At 44.2% G+C, this 15,516-nt stretch overlaps 2 protein-coding genes across 2 annotated transcripts; one reads left to right on the top strand and one right to left on the bottom strand.

Annotated features, from left to right (window-relative positions):
- The first annotated feature begins 2,737 nt into the window (after positions 1–2,737).
- On the top strand, positions 2,738–3,906 carry LOC119337137 (peroxiredoxin-2E-1, chloroplastic-like). Its single transcript, XM_037609246.1, has one exon. The coding sequence runs from the start codon at positions 2,889–2,891 to the stop codon at positions 3,576–3,578; it is 690 nt and encodes a 229-aa protein (XP_037465143.1). The 5' UTR covers positions 2,738–2,888; the 3' UTR covers positions 3,579–3,906.
- Positions 3,907–4,641: 735 nt separating this feature from the next.
- On the bottom strand, positions 4,642–6,264 carry LOC119337136 (BTB/POZ and MATH domain-containing protein 1-like). The gene has a single exon (XM_037609244.1). The coding sequence runs from the start codon at positions 6,132–6,134 to the stop codon at positions 5,046–5,048; it is 1,089 nt and encodes a 362-aa protein (XP_037465141.1). The 5' UTR covers positions 6,135–6,264; the 3' UTR covers positions 4,642–5,045.
- Between the last annotated feature and the right edge of the window lie 9,252 nt (positions 6,265–15,516).

The following is a 15,516-nucleotide window of genomic DNA, read 5'->3' as shown; positions in this document are numbered from 1 at the left end:
ATGAAGAAGCTCAAAATCAAGGTCGTGACATGTGTTGAAGCTGCACCGAAGCAAGACGTGGCATTGAGGGGCCCACCTATTTTTTAAACGGAGGCAAAAGATTTGCCTCGCCTCATTAATTAAGCAGAGAAGAGTATGGATAGTCGGTGACATGGCCACAAAGGCCAGCTGTAACATACACGATTACTCTCCCGGAATAAGGTTCCCTAGGTACTTAGCCCCTGCTCTCACCCATAGTTGTGTCTCTGCCTTGATGGATGAAAATATGTGAGTGGGTAAGGAGGCCTTGTTTTGAAAGATACTTGCATTCCTCTCGTTCCAAATTGCCCAATAAATTAGCATCTTCAGAGAGTTGAGAGCCTTCCTGCTTGCGCCGTTGAGAAGTCCGTTAGCGTCCCACCACCGTTCAACGGATGGAAGATCGGCCCTAGCCATCGTCTGCGACTTGTATCCCTAGTCGATCATGGATCAAATTCCAAATCCTGACCGAGTAGCGACATTTAAACATGAGGTGTGCGGTAGATTCCGGTTCCCGACTAAGGAAATGTAGCTTACGTTCTCATTTTAGCAGTACTTGATTGGAGCTTAAAAAGGCGGGAAACTTATCCCTGGTCTGCAATAAACCTAGACAACTTTTTTTGCTTTCAGAACCTTGTTACTTGCTTGATCTAATTTCATTAATGATAATGGAAGCACCGGGGGTAGGGATGGGGGTGGGGGTGGGGGTGGGGGGTGGCGGGCTTTCTGGGCCCTCCTAATGCTCTAGAAAAGTAAATACATTCCAATTCGGTGTCAATGAAAGAGCCTGTGAGGGTACGTGTTGCCCGATCTATAGGTTTTCTTCCGATCATGCAACCGGTTGGCTATTGATGTGAGTGACGACTTGGACCTCTTCATTCATTTTGTTCCGTGACAAAGTTCGGTTTCTACAACCTTCTGGATTGATGGTGAACGATTGCAAAACTACGTTATCTCAACTAACGTTTGTTCGACGGCTAATGGTATCGCGGTCTTCAAAGGCTTTCTATGGTGACGGGGTCTGCAGATGTCCATATCCCTTCCTACCTATTGAATGTACTTTTAAGCTTCGGTAGACGACGAACAAACAAAGGCAGAAGACAGTTTTTTTTGTCTTATGTTGTCCTTTGATTGTATTGTCTACTATTTTATTTGATAGGTCAAATATGATATGCTCTTCGGGTGTCTTTTCTTAAAAAAGGATATTCCATCATTTATAGTGTTACTAGAAGTTGAGAGGACAAAGTCACTTTTAGGCATCGAATGCGAACCACACTGTGAGCCGGACGTGTGCAAATCAGGCAGTCTCAAATTGAGGGACAAAGTAGGGGAGTCTAGATGCCCGCCATGTTGGCCCGACAGCTTGGCCCCATCTCGCTTTCTAATCATCCTTCCTCACTCTCATACAGTCCACTTCACTCCCAAAACCCTAGTCGGTGCCCCGCCACGATGGGCAAGAAGATGGCGGAGGAGTAGCACCCGCAATCAGATAATGTGGTATCTTAGCGGCTACCGGTCTAATGTGCCATCGCCTCGCCGCGACGGCAGATTTGACGGAAGATCGAGCTCCAATCCACGCCATCATGGAGACACATCACCGTCATGTGCTTGCTTAACGAGCCTTATACCACGCTTGCACCATCCGTCTTCAAGGAGGAGCTCGTTGATGGCATTGACGTCGGTTGGACGGAGCTCAAACGAGAAGGGGACCGCCGCTACGACCCTCGAAGACGCAGGTGGCGCCGCTGCATGTTCTCACAGATCCAGTGCTCACGTAGCATGGGTGCTGGACCAGTCAAAGACGACCAAGGAGTCCGACGCCCGCTGCCAGCACAGAGACACGTCGCCGCCACATGCTGCTCGCCCGCCTGCGGAGCCTCGACGCTACGCTTCGTCGGGCCCCTTGTCTTCCACCGTGCAATCCGTCAAGAAGGAACCCGCAAATAAGGAAGACGACGGCATCGACATCAACTGGGCGGAGGTCGGGGGGAGTAGGACCCGTTGCCCCGGGCCCTGATGACGAAATCCGAGTTCGAGCAACAACTCTGACTAGCGTTTCAGAACTCGGTGCTCGTCCAAGGTCCGCAGCAAGCGTCGTCCCCGTCGCCTCATCCATATCGGACACTCCGTCAAGCAAGAGCGGGTGCGTTCCCCTACAACCTTCCCCTCCGCGGGGCGTCCGCCTGATGTTTGCCGTTCGAAATGCCCTCACCTCGTCTTTGTACAAATTCACTAAATGAGCTTTACAATTTGAACAAACAATCCTCACCCTCCAGATTTTGTCTAGTATTTATATTGCGAATCAACCTGTAGTTGAGTTGGTTAGGTGGACAGTGGTATCCTCAACCCACCAGGGTTCAAATCCTGGTGCTCGCATTATTTCTGGATTTATTTCAGGATATCCGGCGATGCGCTTTCAGTGGGAGGAGACGTTCCCGTCGATGACGAGGCGCCTACGATGACTTCGTAAATTTTAAGATGATATGCCGGCTCAGTCTCTCGGAGGTGCTCATAGGGGTAGGATGTGCGTGCTTGTGTTTATAGGGGTGAGTGTATGCGCGTGTATATGAGTGCTTGTGTCTGTACTGATGCTAAAAAAAACATTTATATTGTTTTTGTTATTAAAATAGAAAAGGACAGATGAACGTTCTCCTGAAAGAGAAATAGATCCTGCCCAGCCCAAGCAACGCAAAAGGCAAAAGCCACCTCCCGCCGCCGTGCTTTCTCCACCAACCCCCATTCCCCCCACATAGGGCCAGCTCCCGCCGCTCGGAGTCGGGATCACGCTCCCCAAATCCCCCACCCTAGCCTCGCTCGCCCCGAAGTCAAACAACAGACAACGCATTTCCTCGAACACCTAGCCTCCCTCCATGGCCACCTCCGCCCTCGCCACCCTCTCGGCCACCGCCGCCGCCGCGGGGGCCAGGCGCGTCCTCCTCTCGCGCGGCCCCTCCTCCCTCTCCTTCGCCTCCCGCCGCCTCGCGTCCGCGGGCCCCCTCCGCGCCGGGCCCCTGCCCCGCGCGGCGACGCGGGCCCTCTCCGCGACCGCGTCCCCGGCCGCCACAACGACCATCGCGGTCGGCGACCGGCTCCCCGACGCGACGCTGTCCTACTTCGACGCCCCCGACGGCGAGCTGAAGACGGTGACGGTCCGCGACCTCACCGCGGGCAAGAAGGTGGTCCTGTTCGCGGTCCCGGGCGCGTTCACGCCCACCTGCACCCAGAAGCACCTCCCGGGGTTCGTGGCCAGGGCCGGGGAGCTCCGCGCCAAGGGGGTGGACACCGTGGCCTGTGTCTCCGTCAACGACGCGTTCGTGATGCGCGCGTGGAAGGAGAGCCTCGGCGTCGGCGACGAGGTGCTGCTGCTGTCGGACGGCAACGGGGAGCTGACGCGCGCCATGGGCGTGGAGCTGGACCTGTCGGACAAGCCGGTGGGGCTCGGCGTCCGGTCGCGCCGCTACGCGCTGCTGGCCGACGACGGCGTGGTCAAGGTGCTCAACCTCGAGGAGGGCGGCGCCTTCACCAACAGCAGCGCCGAGGACATGCTCAAGGCGCTCTGAGGCCTGAACCGCGCCCCCCTCCGCTCTCGCCATGGCCGTCGAGTCGTCGTCGGCTCGGTTCGTCCTCTGTTTCCTGAAGGCCTTTTTTTTTTTTGCTTCGTTTTTCCTGAATGAATAATAATAATCGGTGCGGCAGCGGCGGCCTGTGTTTGCTGCTGCTGTCACCTTGATGTCGTGGCGAGCGCCGAGTAGTGCAGCGTAGCTTTGAGTTGTCATCTTGATGAGATGTGAAGTTTCTGGAGAACTATGAGTCGTGGCCGTGTCGTGGTTTGCAACCTGGCATGGCATGGAATATCAACTTTTGCTTGCTGTTTGCATCGTATCATAATGATTCGTGTTCATACACATCCGTGTCGTGATGGCACGGCTGGAGTACAGTGGCTCCATTTATGCAGGAAAATTAAGGCGGTGATGCGCACCAGCGTTGCTAACAGGTTGATTTGCACGGCCAGTGGACACACAGTGAATTAATTAATGACAAACTATCAAGTAATAGAGTATCTCTTGAATTGTCAGCAAGACTAACGTCAAAACACAGACCAACTTTTCTTTTCTCATCTCCTTTATAACCAGAGAAAAGCAGATAAAGCAAGAATTATCTTGCATTACTCATCCAAAGCATACCATGCGAAAGAAGAGATAACTTGGAGATCCAGTGAAGTTAAGAGCAATAAACCATCTATCAGAATGCGAAGTCGTTACAGATTAACCAGCGAGGTTGTAGAGAAGCCCTGATCATGCTTTTACACCAACCTAGCATAGACGAAGCCAGAAAACAGAGAGTAGCATTGTTGACGCACCGAGCAGTGAGCATTAATTATGGTACTAAAAATGACTTGTATGTAAAAGAGATGGCCCTAGCAAATTTGCAGGCTAACCGGAGATTCAACCTCGTCCCATAATATACGATCTTATTGCATCCAATTTGGCTCGGAGGGAGTGTCTAAGTAGTACCCCCGTCCCATAATATAAGAGCGCTTTGACACTAGTAGCTGATAGTGAAGTAATTCTCGACTAATCATGGGAGTTTTAGAGATGCAAATCAGCTAACAGAACAGATAAAACGAGTCTCCTTCAGATTACCCCTAGAATAGCTGTAGTATACTCCCTTCGTTTTTATTTACTCCGCATATTAGAGTTGACTGAAGTCAAACTTTGTAAAGTTTGACTAAATTTATAAAAAAGAATATAAATAATTAGCATAACAAATCTATATGATGTGGAAGTACATTCAACAACGGATTTAATGGTATTGATTTGTTATTGTATATATTAATATTTTTGTTTATAAACTTTGTTAAAGTTTGTAAAGCTTGACTTTGACCAAAACTAATATGCGGAGTAAATAAAAACGGAGGTAGTACCTAATAGCCTAAGTCTAGAGAACAAGAACTGCCATTGCTAAAACTACTTGATGACAGAAATCCTGGGAACACCAACCACCATTCGTAGAACACTAGGTAAGCATCACGGAACCAAGGCGCTGAGCATAGAGATCAACTCCTTCATGATAGCAGGGCAGCTTTGGCTCAGATGCTCAAAGCCGTCACTGGCCATGGCCGCCTTCAGATTCGCCTGAGAGCTGAGAAAATCGAAGCATGCCTTCTTCAGTCCACTGCAGTGGTGTTGCTCAGCCAACACCAAGATTGTGGCCACAGTGCTCACTTGGATGCACCTGCAAAGTTTGTCTTCGCAGATCAGCTTTAGCCTGTCCAGATTATACCTGTCGGCTGCGACGAGCAGATGCTGAGACATGGCTTCTTCCCCTGCTTCTTCCCTCTTCATCTCCGGCAAGGTGTCGGTGTACACAAAATAGAGCAATGCCTTGAACACCTGCGCGTCCATGTCATCTATTTTGACGACAGCCGATGTGTCGACGCTCTCCTTCATCTCGCCAAAGAGTTCCGCACTGAACACCGGCGACCGGGCCGCGATCAGGCAGCGGTGCGCGGCGAAGGTCTCGCCTCCGGCCTCGAACACCACATCGGCGCCCTTCTCTGCGAGGAGAAGGTTACCCAGGTGCAGGTGCAGGTCGGACGGCGGCACGGTGACGAATGCCGGAGCGGCAGGCTCAGGCGTCTCCACCGCGCGGAAGTCGCTGACGACGATGAGGTCGCACCGGACGGCGAAGGAGTCCCCCCTGAGATGCTTCGATTTCTCCAGGGCCTCCCCTCGGATGAACTTGGAGTTCCCCCAGCTCGCCAGGCCGGCGAAGTTGTTCAGCGGCTCCGCCTCCAACGGCAGCGCCTGATTCTCCGCCTCGCCGGCGAAGCGGAACTGGTGCTGCGCCCTCACCGTCCTGGAGGTATTTTCGGCGAGGATGAGGCGGAGGGATATGTAGCCGGCGTTCTCCGCCTGGTCGCCATTGGGGTAGTAGAGGACGAGCCAGCGGTGGCCTCCCACGGTGAAAGGGCAGGACTTGAGGGACTCGCCTGTGGGGATGCCCTTGGTGCGCGAGTAGAGGTCGATCGTGAAGTGGTGGGATCCGGTCGCCGTGTCGGCGGCAAGGGCGGAGGCGGACCGCGATGGCTTGCCGCCGGCAGCGGTTGACGACATGGCGAGTGGGGGATTGGGGTTCTGCCGCTCTGGTGCGGTAGGGTTAAGGGCAGGGAAGCAATATAAATCGCTCGTGCGAACGGAAGTATAAGGTGCTTACTCGGTCGGCCCAATTGTCAACTTTCTTTTAAGGTTCATTTGACAACTTGACCGCGTCATTCATACTCCTCGTAGGGAAAATGTTCGTTGGACTAACCGGGTAGCAAAAAGGGTAGAAAATGCAGAAACGAATAATTTTTGCAAACGTTTTCTTTTATAATCAGTTAATCATTGACTTTATTAAACAACCATAGAGACTGGAAAATGAACACGAATATGCAGCGATGTAGAAGCCACACTCGGGCCGTCTACATTATGAAATTTCTAGGCGTGAAGCACCCAAAACGGACATAATATATTTCTGCGGACGCGGACAATGATATGGAGTCGGACATCCAACACTAGCCTCAAACACCTCCGTGCACAATACAAACAAAATTAAACTAGACGGACAAATATCATACAAACATGGCAGAATTCATGTAAAATGGACATAAACTTTGATGTAATTTATAAAATCGGATGATATTTTGTCCATTTGACTAAACTTAAAAAGACTAAACTAATTTATAGCGGATGGTGACCTTGTATGCCTGGTCGGGATGGCCGGCGGAACCTCCGTTGCCGTCCATGTCATCGTTATTGTCGGAGTCATTGTCGATGTCCTCCCCATGACGGAAGGGCGTGGGGGTGCATGTGACATCCCGACATGTATGTGTGATACGTCCATTTTACATTATGTTTTCTACTGTTATTTATGTTATTTTATTGTATAATAATGCTTTTTGAGTAATTCTAATGTCTTTTTTCTCATAATATGCAAGGTATGTACCAAGGGAAGAATTCTGGCAATTGAAAATCTGGACCTGAAAAAGCTACGTCAAGCTACCTATTCTGCACAACTCCAAATGAGCTGAACTTCCCGAGGATTTTTTATGGAATATTTAAGAATTATTAGAGCAAATAAGTGCGAGAGAAGGACTTTCGGGACGAAGAGTCGCCGCCTCGAGGCGAAAATTGGGCAGGAGCACTTTTTCCCTCCGGCGGAGCGATTCCGCCGGGGGAACTCCCCTCCCGGAGGGGAAAATCATCGTCATCATCACCACCAACAACTCTCTCATTTTGGGGATGGCTATCTTCATCAACATCTTCACAGCACCAATTCCTCTCAAACCCTAGTTCATCTCTTGTGTTCGATGTTTGTATCAAAACTATAGATTGGTGCTTGTGGGTGACTAGTAGTGTTGATTACATCTTGTCGTTGATTACTATATGTTTTATTTGGTGGAAGATTATATGTTCATATCCATTATGCTATTTAATACCCCTCTGATATTGAGCATTTTATCATTTGTGAGTAGTTACATTCGTTCTTGAGGTCACGTGAGAAATCATGTTGCAAGTAATCATGTGAACTTGATATGTGTTCGATATTTTGATGATATGTATGTTGTCATTCTCTTAGTGGTGTCATGTGAACATCGACTACATGACACTTCACCACATTTGGGCCTAATGGAATGCATTGTGGAGTAGTTATTAGATGGTGGGTTGCGAGAGTGATAGAAGCTTAAACCCCAGTTTATGCGCTATTCCGTAAGGGACCGATCGGATCCAAAAGTTTAATGCCATGGTTAGAATTTATTCTTAATACTTTTCTCGTATTTGCAGATGCTCGCGGAGGGTTAATCATAAGTAGGAGGTTTGTTCAAGTAAGAACAACACCTAGGCACCGATCCACCCACATATCAAATTATCAAAGTACCGAACACGAATTAAGCCAATATGATGAAAGTGACTAGATGAAATTCCCGTGTACCCTCAAGAATACTTTGCTTATCATAAGAAACCGTTTTGGCCTGACCTTTGCCTCAAAAGGATTGGGCTACCTTGCTGCACTTTTTTTACTACTACCGTTACTTTCTCGTTACAAATTATCTTGCTATCAAACTACTCTGCTACTTACAATTTTAGCACCTGCAGACATTACCTTGCTGAAAACCACTTGTCATTTCCTTCCGCTCCTTGTTAGGTTCGACACTCTTACTTATCAAATAGGCTACACTTGACCCCATACACTTGTGGGTCATCAAGGCTAATTTCTGGCGCCGTTGCCGGGGAGTGAAGGGCTCTTGATAAGTGGAAATGGTAAGGAAACATTGTTACTACGTGCTGAAATTTATTATCACTTTCTACTACGGAAAACAATCCTTTGAGGGGTTTGTTCGGGGTATCTTCACCTCGACCGGAACCACAATTAGTTGACCTACTGCCCCTACTGAAAATATTGAATATGAAATTCCTTCGGGTATGTTAGAACAACTGCTAGCTAATCCTTATGCAGGAGATGGAACCGAACATCCTGATATGCACTTGATATATGTGGATGAAATTTGTGGATTGTTTAAGCTTGCAGGTTTGCCCGGAGATGAAGCTAAGAAGAAGGTTTTCCCTTTATCTTTGAAGGGAAAAGCGTTGACATGGTGTAGGCTATGCGATGATATTGGATCTTGGAACTGGAACCATTTGAAATTGGAATTTCATCAAAAAAATATCCTATGCATCTAGTTCATTGTGATCGGAATTATATATATATATATAGGCTTTTTCCTCGTGAAGGAGAAAGTATCGCTTTAGCTTGGGGGAGGCTTAGGTCAATATTATATTCATGCCTCAATCATGAGCTCTCAAGAGAGATTATTATTCAGAATTTTTATGCTAGTTTTTCTCGTGATGGTCAATCCATGCTTGATACTTTTTGTACTGGTTCTTTTATGAAGAAGACTATTGAATTTCGGTGGGATCTTTTAAAAGAATTAAACGCAACTCTGAAGATTGGGAACTTGACGAAGGTAAAGAGTCAGGTATTGAACCTAAGTTTAATTGTGTTAAATCTTTTATGAATACCGATGCTTTTCAAAAGTTTAACATTAAATATGGACTTGACTCTGAGATAGTAGCTTCGTTTTGTGAATCTTTTGCTACTCATGTTGATCTCCCTAAGGAGAAGTGGTTTAAATATCACCCACCTATTAAAGAAGAAGTTAAAGAACCGGTAAAAGCTAAAGAAGAAACTATCATTTACAATGTTGATCCAGTTGTTCCCACTACCTATATTGAAAAACCACCTTTCCCTGTTAGGATGAAAGAACATGCTAAAGCTTCAAATGTGGTTAACAAAAGTTATGTTAGAACACCCAAACCAACTGAACAAATGAGAGTTGAACCTAGTTTTTCTATGGTTAAAGATCTCTTAGTCGATAATATTGATGGACACGTTATTTACTTCTGTGGTGAAGCTTCTAGAATTTCCAAACCTGAAGGAAAAGATAAACATAGACTAGTTGTTGGCATGCATGTTGTCTCAGTTAAGATAGGAGATCACTGTTATCATGGGTTATGTGACCTAGGTGCTAGTGTGAGTGCTATTCCTTTCTCCTTATATCAAGAAATTAAAGATGAAATAGCACCTCCTGAAATAGAAGGCATAGATGTCACTATTAAACCTGCTAATAGAGATACTATATCACCAATTGGGATTCTTAGAGATGTTGAAGTCTTGCGTGGGAAAATAAAATACCCTACTGATTTTCTTGTTATTAGCTCCCCACAATATGATTTTTGTCCCATTATTTTTTGTAGATCTTTCTTGAACAACGTCAATGCTAAAATAGATTGTGAGAAACAAACTGTCGTTGTTAGCTTTGGTGATGAATCTCATGAATTTATTTTTTCCAAGTTTAGTAGACAACCTCATAAGAAAGATTTGCCTAGTAAGGATGAAATTCTTGGTCTTGCTTCTATTGTTGTACCTCCTATTGATCCTTTGGAACAATATTTGTTAGACCATGAAAATGATTTGCATATGCGTGAAAGAAATGAAATAGATAGAATCTTTTTTGAACAACAACCTCTGCTTAAACACAATTTGCCTATTGAAACTCTAGGAGGTCCTCCTCCACCTAAAGATGATCGTGTGTTTGAATTAAAACAATTGCCAGACACTTTGAAATATGCTTATCTTGATGATAAAAAGATATATCATGTTATTATTAGTGCTAACCTTTCAGAACATGAAGAAGAAAGATTACTGAAAGTTGTAAGGAAGCACAGGTCTGCTATTGGATATACTCTTGATGATCTTAAGGGATTAGTCCCACTCTAAATCATCACAAGATTAATATGGAACCTGATGCTAAGCCCGTTGTTGATCACCAACGTCGATTAAATCCGAAGATGAAAGAAGTGGTAAGAACGGAAATACTGAAACTTCTGGAAGTAGGTATAATCTATCCTATAACTGATAGTAGATGGGTAAGTCATGTTCATTGTGTCCCTGAGAAGGGAGGTATTACTATTGTTCCTAATGATAAGAATGAGCTCATTCCACAAAGAATTGTCACATGCTATAGGATGGTACTTGATTATAGAAAATTAAACAAAGCAACTAGAAAAGATCATTACCCTCTGCCTTTTATTGATCAAATGTTAGAAAGATTATCTAAGCACACACATTTTTGCTTCCATGATGGATACTCTGGCTTTTCACAAATACCTGTTTTACAACGTAATCAAGAAAATACCACTTTTACTTGTCCTTTTGAAACCTTTGCTTATAGACATATATCTTTTGGTTTATGTAATGCACCTGCAACCTTTGAAAGATGTATGACTACTATATTCTCTGACTTTTGTGAAAAGATAGTTGAGGTTTTCATGGATGACTTTTCCATTTATGGGAAGTCTTTTGATGATTTTTTAAGCAATCTTGATCGAGTCTTGTAGAGATGTGAACAAACAAATCTCGTCTTGAATTGGGAGAAGTGCCACTTTATGGTTAGCGAAGGTATCGTCTTGGGCCATAAAATTTCTGAGAGAGGTATTGAGGTGGACAAAGCCAAGGATGATGCAATTGAGAAAATGCCATGTCCTAAAGATATCAAAGGTATTCGTAGTTTCCTTGGTCATGCTGGTTTCTATAGGAGGTTTATCAAAGACTTTTCTAAAATTTCTAGGCCTCTTACTAATCTTTTGCAAAAGGATATTCCCTTTGTGTTTGATGATGATTGTATGGAAGCCTTTGAAACACTAAAGAAAGCCTTAATTACTGCACCTATTGTTCAACCACCTGATTGGAACTTGCCTTTTGAGATTATGTGTGATGATTATGCTGTTTGTGCTGTTCTAGGACAAAGAGTTGATAAGAAACCGAATGTTATTCATTATGCTAGTAAAACTCTAGACAGTGCTCAACGAAACTATGCTACTACTGAAAAAGAATTCTTAGCAGTGGTGTTTGCTTGTGATAAATCCAGATTTTACATTGTTGATTCTAAAGTAATTATTCACACCCATCATGCTGCTATAAAATATCTTATGGAAAAGAAAGATGCAAAACCTAGACTCATTAGGTGGGTTCTTCTTCTACAAGAATTTGATTTGCATATCACTGATAGGAAAGGAGCAGAGAATCCCGCAGCTGATAACTTGTCTGGGCTTGAAAATATTCTTGATGACCCACAACCTATTAATGATAACTTTCCTGATGAACAACTAGTTGCAATAAATGTTTCTAATAGCACACCTTGATATGTGATAACCCACAAGTGTAGGGGATCGCAACAGCTTTCGAGGGTAGAGTATTCAACCCAAATTTATTGATTCGACACAAGGGGAACCAAAGAATATTATTGAGTATTAGAAGTTGAGTTGTCAATTCAACCACACCTAGATAACTTAGTATCTGCTGCAAAGTATTTATTAGCAAAGTAGTATGATAATAAAGGTAAGAGTGGCAAAACTAATATTTTCAGGTTTTGTAGTAATTGTAACAATAGCAACAGAAAAGTAAATAAGCGAAACACAATATGTGAAAAGCTCATAGGCATTGGATCAGTGATGGATAATTATGTCGGATGCGATTTCTCATGTAATAGCTATAACATAGGGTGACACAGAACTAGCTCCAATTCATCAATGTAATGTAGGCATGTATTCCGTATATAGTCATATGTGCTTATGGAAAAGAACTTGCATGACATCTTTTGTCCTACCCTCCCATGGCAGCAGGGTCCTTACGGAAACTAAGGGATATTAAGGCCTCCTTTTAATAGAGAACTGGAACAAAGCATTAGCACATAGTGAATACATGAACTCCTCAAACTACGGTCATCACCGAGAAGTATCCCGATTATTGTCACTTCGTGGTTGTCGGATCATAACACATAATAGGTGACTATAGACTTGCAAGATAGGATCAAGAACACACATATATTCATGGAAACATAATAGGTTCAGATCTGAAATCATGGCACTCGGGCCCTAGTGACAAGCATTAAGCATAGCAAAGTCATAGCAACATCAATCTCAGAACATAGTGGATACTAGGGATCAAACTCTAACAAAACTAACTTGATTACATGGTAAATCTCATCCAACCCATCACCGTCCAGCAAGCCTACGATGGAATTACTCACGCACGGCAGTGAGCATCATGAAATTGGTGATGGGGGATGGTTGATGATGACGACGGCGACGAATCCCCCTCTTCGGAGCCCCGAACGGACTCCACATCAGCCCTCCCGAGAGAAATTAGGGCTTGGCAGCGGCTCCGTATCGTAAAACGCGAAGAAACTTCCTCTATAATTCCGCGAGACGGAAGATATAGAGTTGGAGTTGAGGTCAGCGGAGCCTTAGGGGGCCCACGAGATAGGGGGGGGCACGCCTAGGGAGGGTGGGCGCGCCCCCACCCTCGTGGAAATGGTGTGGCCCCCCTGGTCTTGATTCTTTCGCCAGTATTTTTTATATTTTCCAAAACTTGCCTCCGAGGATTTTCAGGACATTCCGAGAACTTTTGTTTTCTACACATAAAACAACATCATGGCAGTTCTGCTAAAAACAGCGTCAGTCCGGGTTAGTTTCATTCAAATCATGCAAGTTAGAGTCCAAAACAAGGGCAAAAGTGTTTGGAAAAGTAGATACGTTGGAGACGTATCAACTCCCCCAAGCTTAAACCTTTGCTTGTCCTCAAGCAATTCAGTTGATAAACTAAAAGTGATAAAGAAAAACTTTTACAAACTCGGTTTGCTCTTGTTGTTGTAAACATGCAAAGCCAGCATTCAGGTTTCAGCAAATATTATGAACTAACCATACTCACAATAACACCTCGGTCTCACAATTACTCATATCAATGGCATAATCAGCTAGCGAGCCATAATAATAAAACTCGGATGACAACACTTTCTCAAAAAAATCATAACATGATATAACAAAATGGTATCTCGCTAGCCCTTTCCGAGACCGCAAAACATAAATGCAAAGCACCTTTAAAGATCAAGGACTGACTAAATATTGTAATTCATGGTAAAAGAGATCCAGTCAAGTCATACCCAATATAAACCAATAGTAATGAATGCAAATGACAGTGTGCTCTCCAACGAGTGCTTTTTAATAAGAAGGTGATGACTCAACATAAAAGTAAATAGATAGGCCCTTCGCAGAGGAAAGCAGGGATTTGTAGAGGTGCCAGAGCTTGATTTTAAAATAGAGATTGAATAACATTTTGAGCGGCATACTTTCACTATCAACGCAACAACTATGAGATGGCTGTATCTTCCATACTACATGCATTATAGGCAGTTCCCAAACAGAATGGTAAAAGTTTATACTCCCCCACCACCAACAAGCATCAATCCATGGCTTGCTCGAAACAACGAGTGCCTCCAACTAACAACAACCCTGGGGGAGTTTTGTTTAATTATATTGATTTGCTTTGATCTTTTTGGATCATGGGACTGGGCATCCCGGTTACCGGCCCTTTCTCGTGAATGAGGAGCGGAGTCCACTCCTCTTGAGAATAACCCACCTAGCATGGACGATATAAGCAGCCCTAGTCGAAACATGAGCTGCTCGAGCATACAAAAAAGAATTTCATTTGAAGGTTTGGAGTTTGGCACATACAAATTTACTTGGAACGGCAGGTAAATACCGCATATAGGAAGGTATGGTGGACTCATATGGAACAACTTTGGGGTTTAAGGAGTTTGGACGCACAAGCAGTATTCCTGCTTAGTACAAGTGAAGGCTAGCAAAAGACTGGGAAGCGACCAACTGAGAGAGCGACAACAGTCATAAACATGCATTAAAATTAATTCACACCAAGTACAAACATGAGTAGGATATAATCCACCATGAACATAAATATCATGAAGGCTATGTTGATTTGTTTCAACTACATGCGTGAACATGTGCCAAGTCGAGTCACTCAATTTATTCAAAGAAGGATACCATCCCATCATACCACATCATAATCATTCTAATAGCATGTTGGCACGCAAGGTAAAACCATTATAACTCATAGCTAGTCAAGCATGGCACAAGCAACTATAATCTCTAAATGTCATTGCAAATACGTTTACTTCATAATAAGCTGAATCAGGAACAATGAACTCATCATATTTACAAAAACAGGAGAGATTGAGTTCATACCAGCTTTTCTCATCTCAATCAGTCCATCCTATATCGTCATTATTGCCTTTCACTTGCACGACCGAACGATGTGTATAATAATAATAGTGCACGTGCACTGGACTAAACTGGAATCTGCAAGCATTCAACTCAAGAGATAAGACAAAGTAATATGGGCTCTAAGTTAAATAAACTATCATGCATATGAGAGCCACTAAACATTTTCAATATTGTCTGCTACTCTCGATCCCCAATGGAAAGAAAAGAAAATAAAACTATTTACACGGGAAAGCTCCCAACAAGTAAAAGAAGAACGAGAAATCTTTTTGGGTTTTCATTTTAATTCTACTACAAGCATGGAAAATGAACTAACTAATTTTTTTGGTTTTTCTTAATGTTTATGAAACACACAAGAAGAAAACTAGAAAAAGAAAATTAAACTAGCATGGATAATACAATGAAAGAGTATGAGCACCGACGACTAGAATAGTGTGTGAACATGATTATAAAGTTGGTGAGAAATACATACTCCCCCAAGCTTAGGCTTTTGGCCTAAGTTGGTCTAATGCCAAGGGTAGCCTGGCTGATATCCGTAGTTGTAACTGGGGTCGTACTAAGATGCAGTAGCAAATGCTTCCTGAGCTGCGGCATGTTGGCGAGCCGCCTCCGCTCTCCCCTCATATTCAGCTGCCTAAAATCCTCAAATATTCTATAAAAAATCATACTAAATTTGCAGGGCATTTGGAGCACTTTTATTTTTGGGATATTTTTTACTGCACGGATAATTCAGAAAACAGACAGATAATACTATTTTTGCTTTATTTATTTTAAATAACAGACAGTAAAAAGAGGGTACAGAAGGTTGTGCCTTCTAGTT

The sequence above is a fragment of the Triticum dicoccoides genome, chromosome 7B (assembly GCF_002162155.2).
Source record: "Triticum dicoccoides isolate Atlit2015 ecotype Zavitan chromosome 7B, WEW_v2.0, whole genome shotgun sequence".
NCBI classification, from domain to species: domain Eukaryota; kingdom Viridiplantae; phylum Streptophyta; class Magnoliopsida; order Poales; family Poaceae; genus Triticum; species Triticum dicoccoides.
The sequence above is the reverse complement of the archived record's forward strand: the minus strand, read 5'-3'. Positions and strand labels throughout refer to the sequence as shown.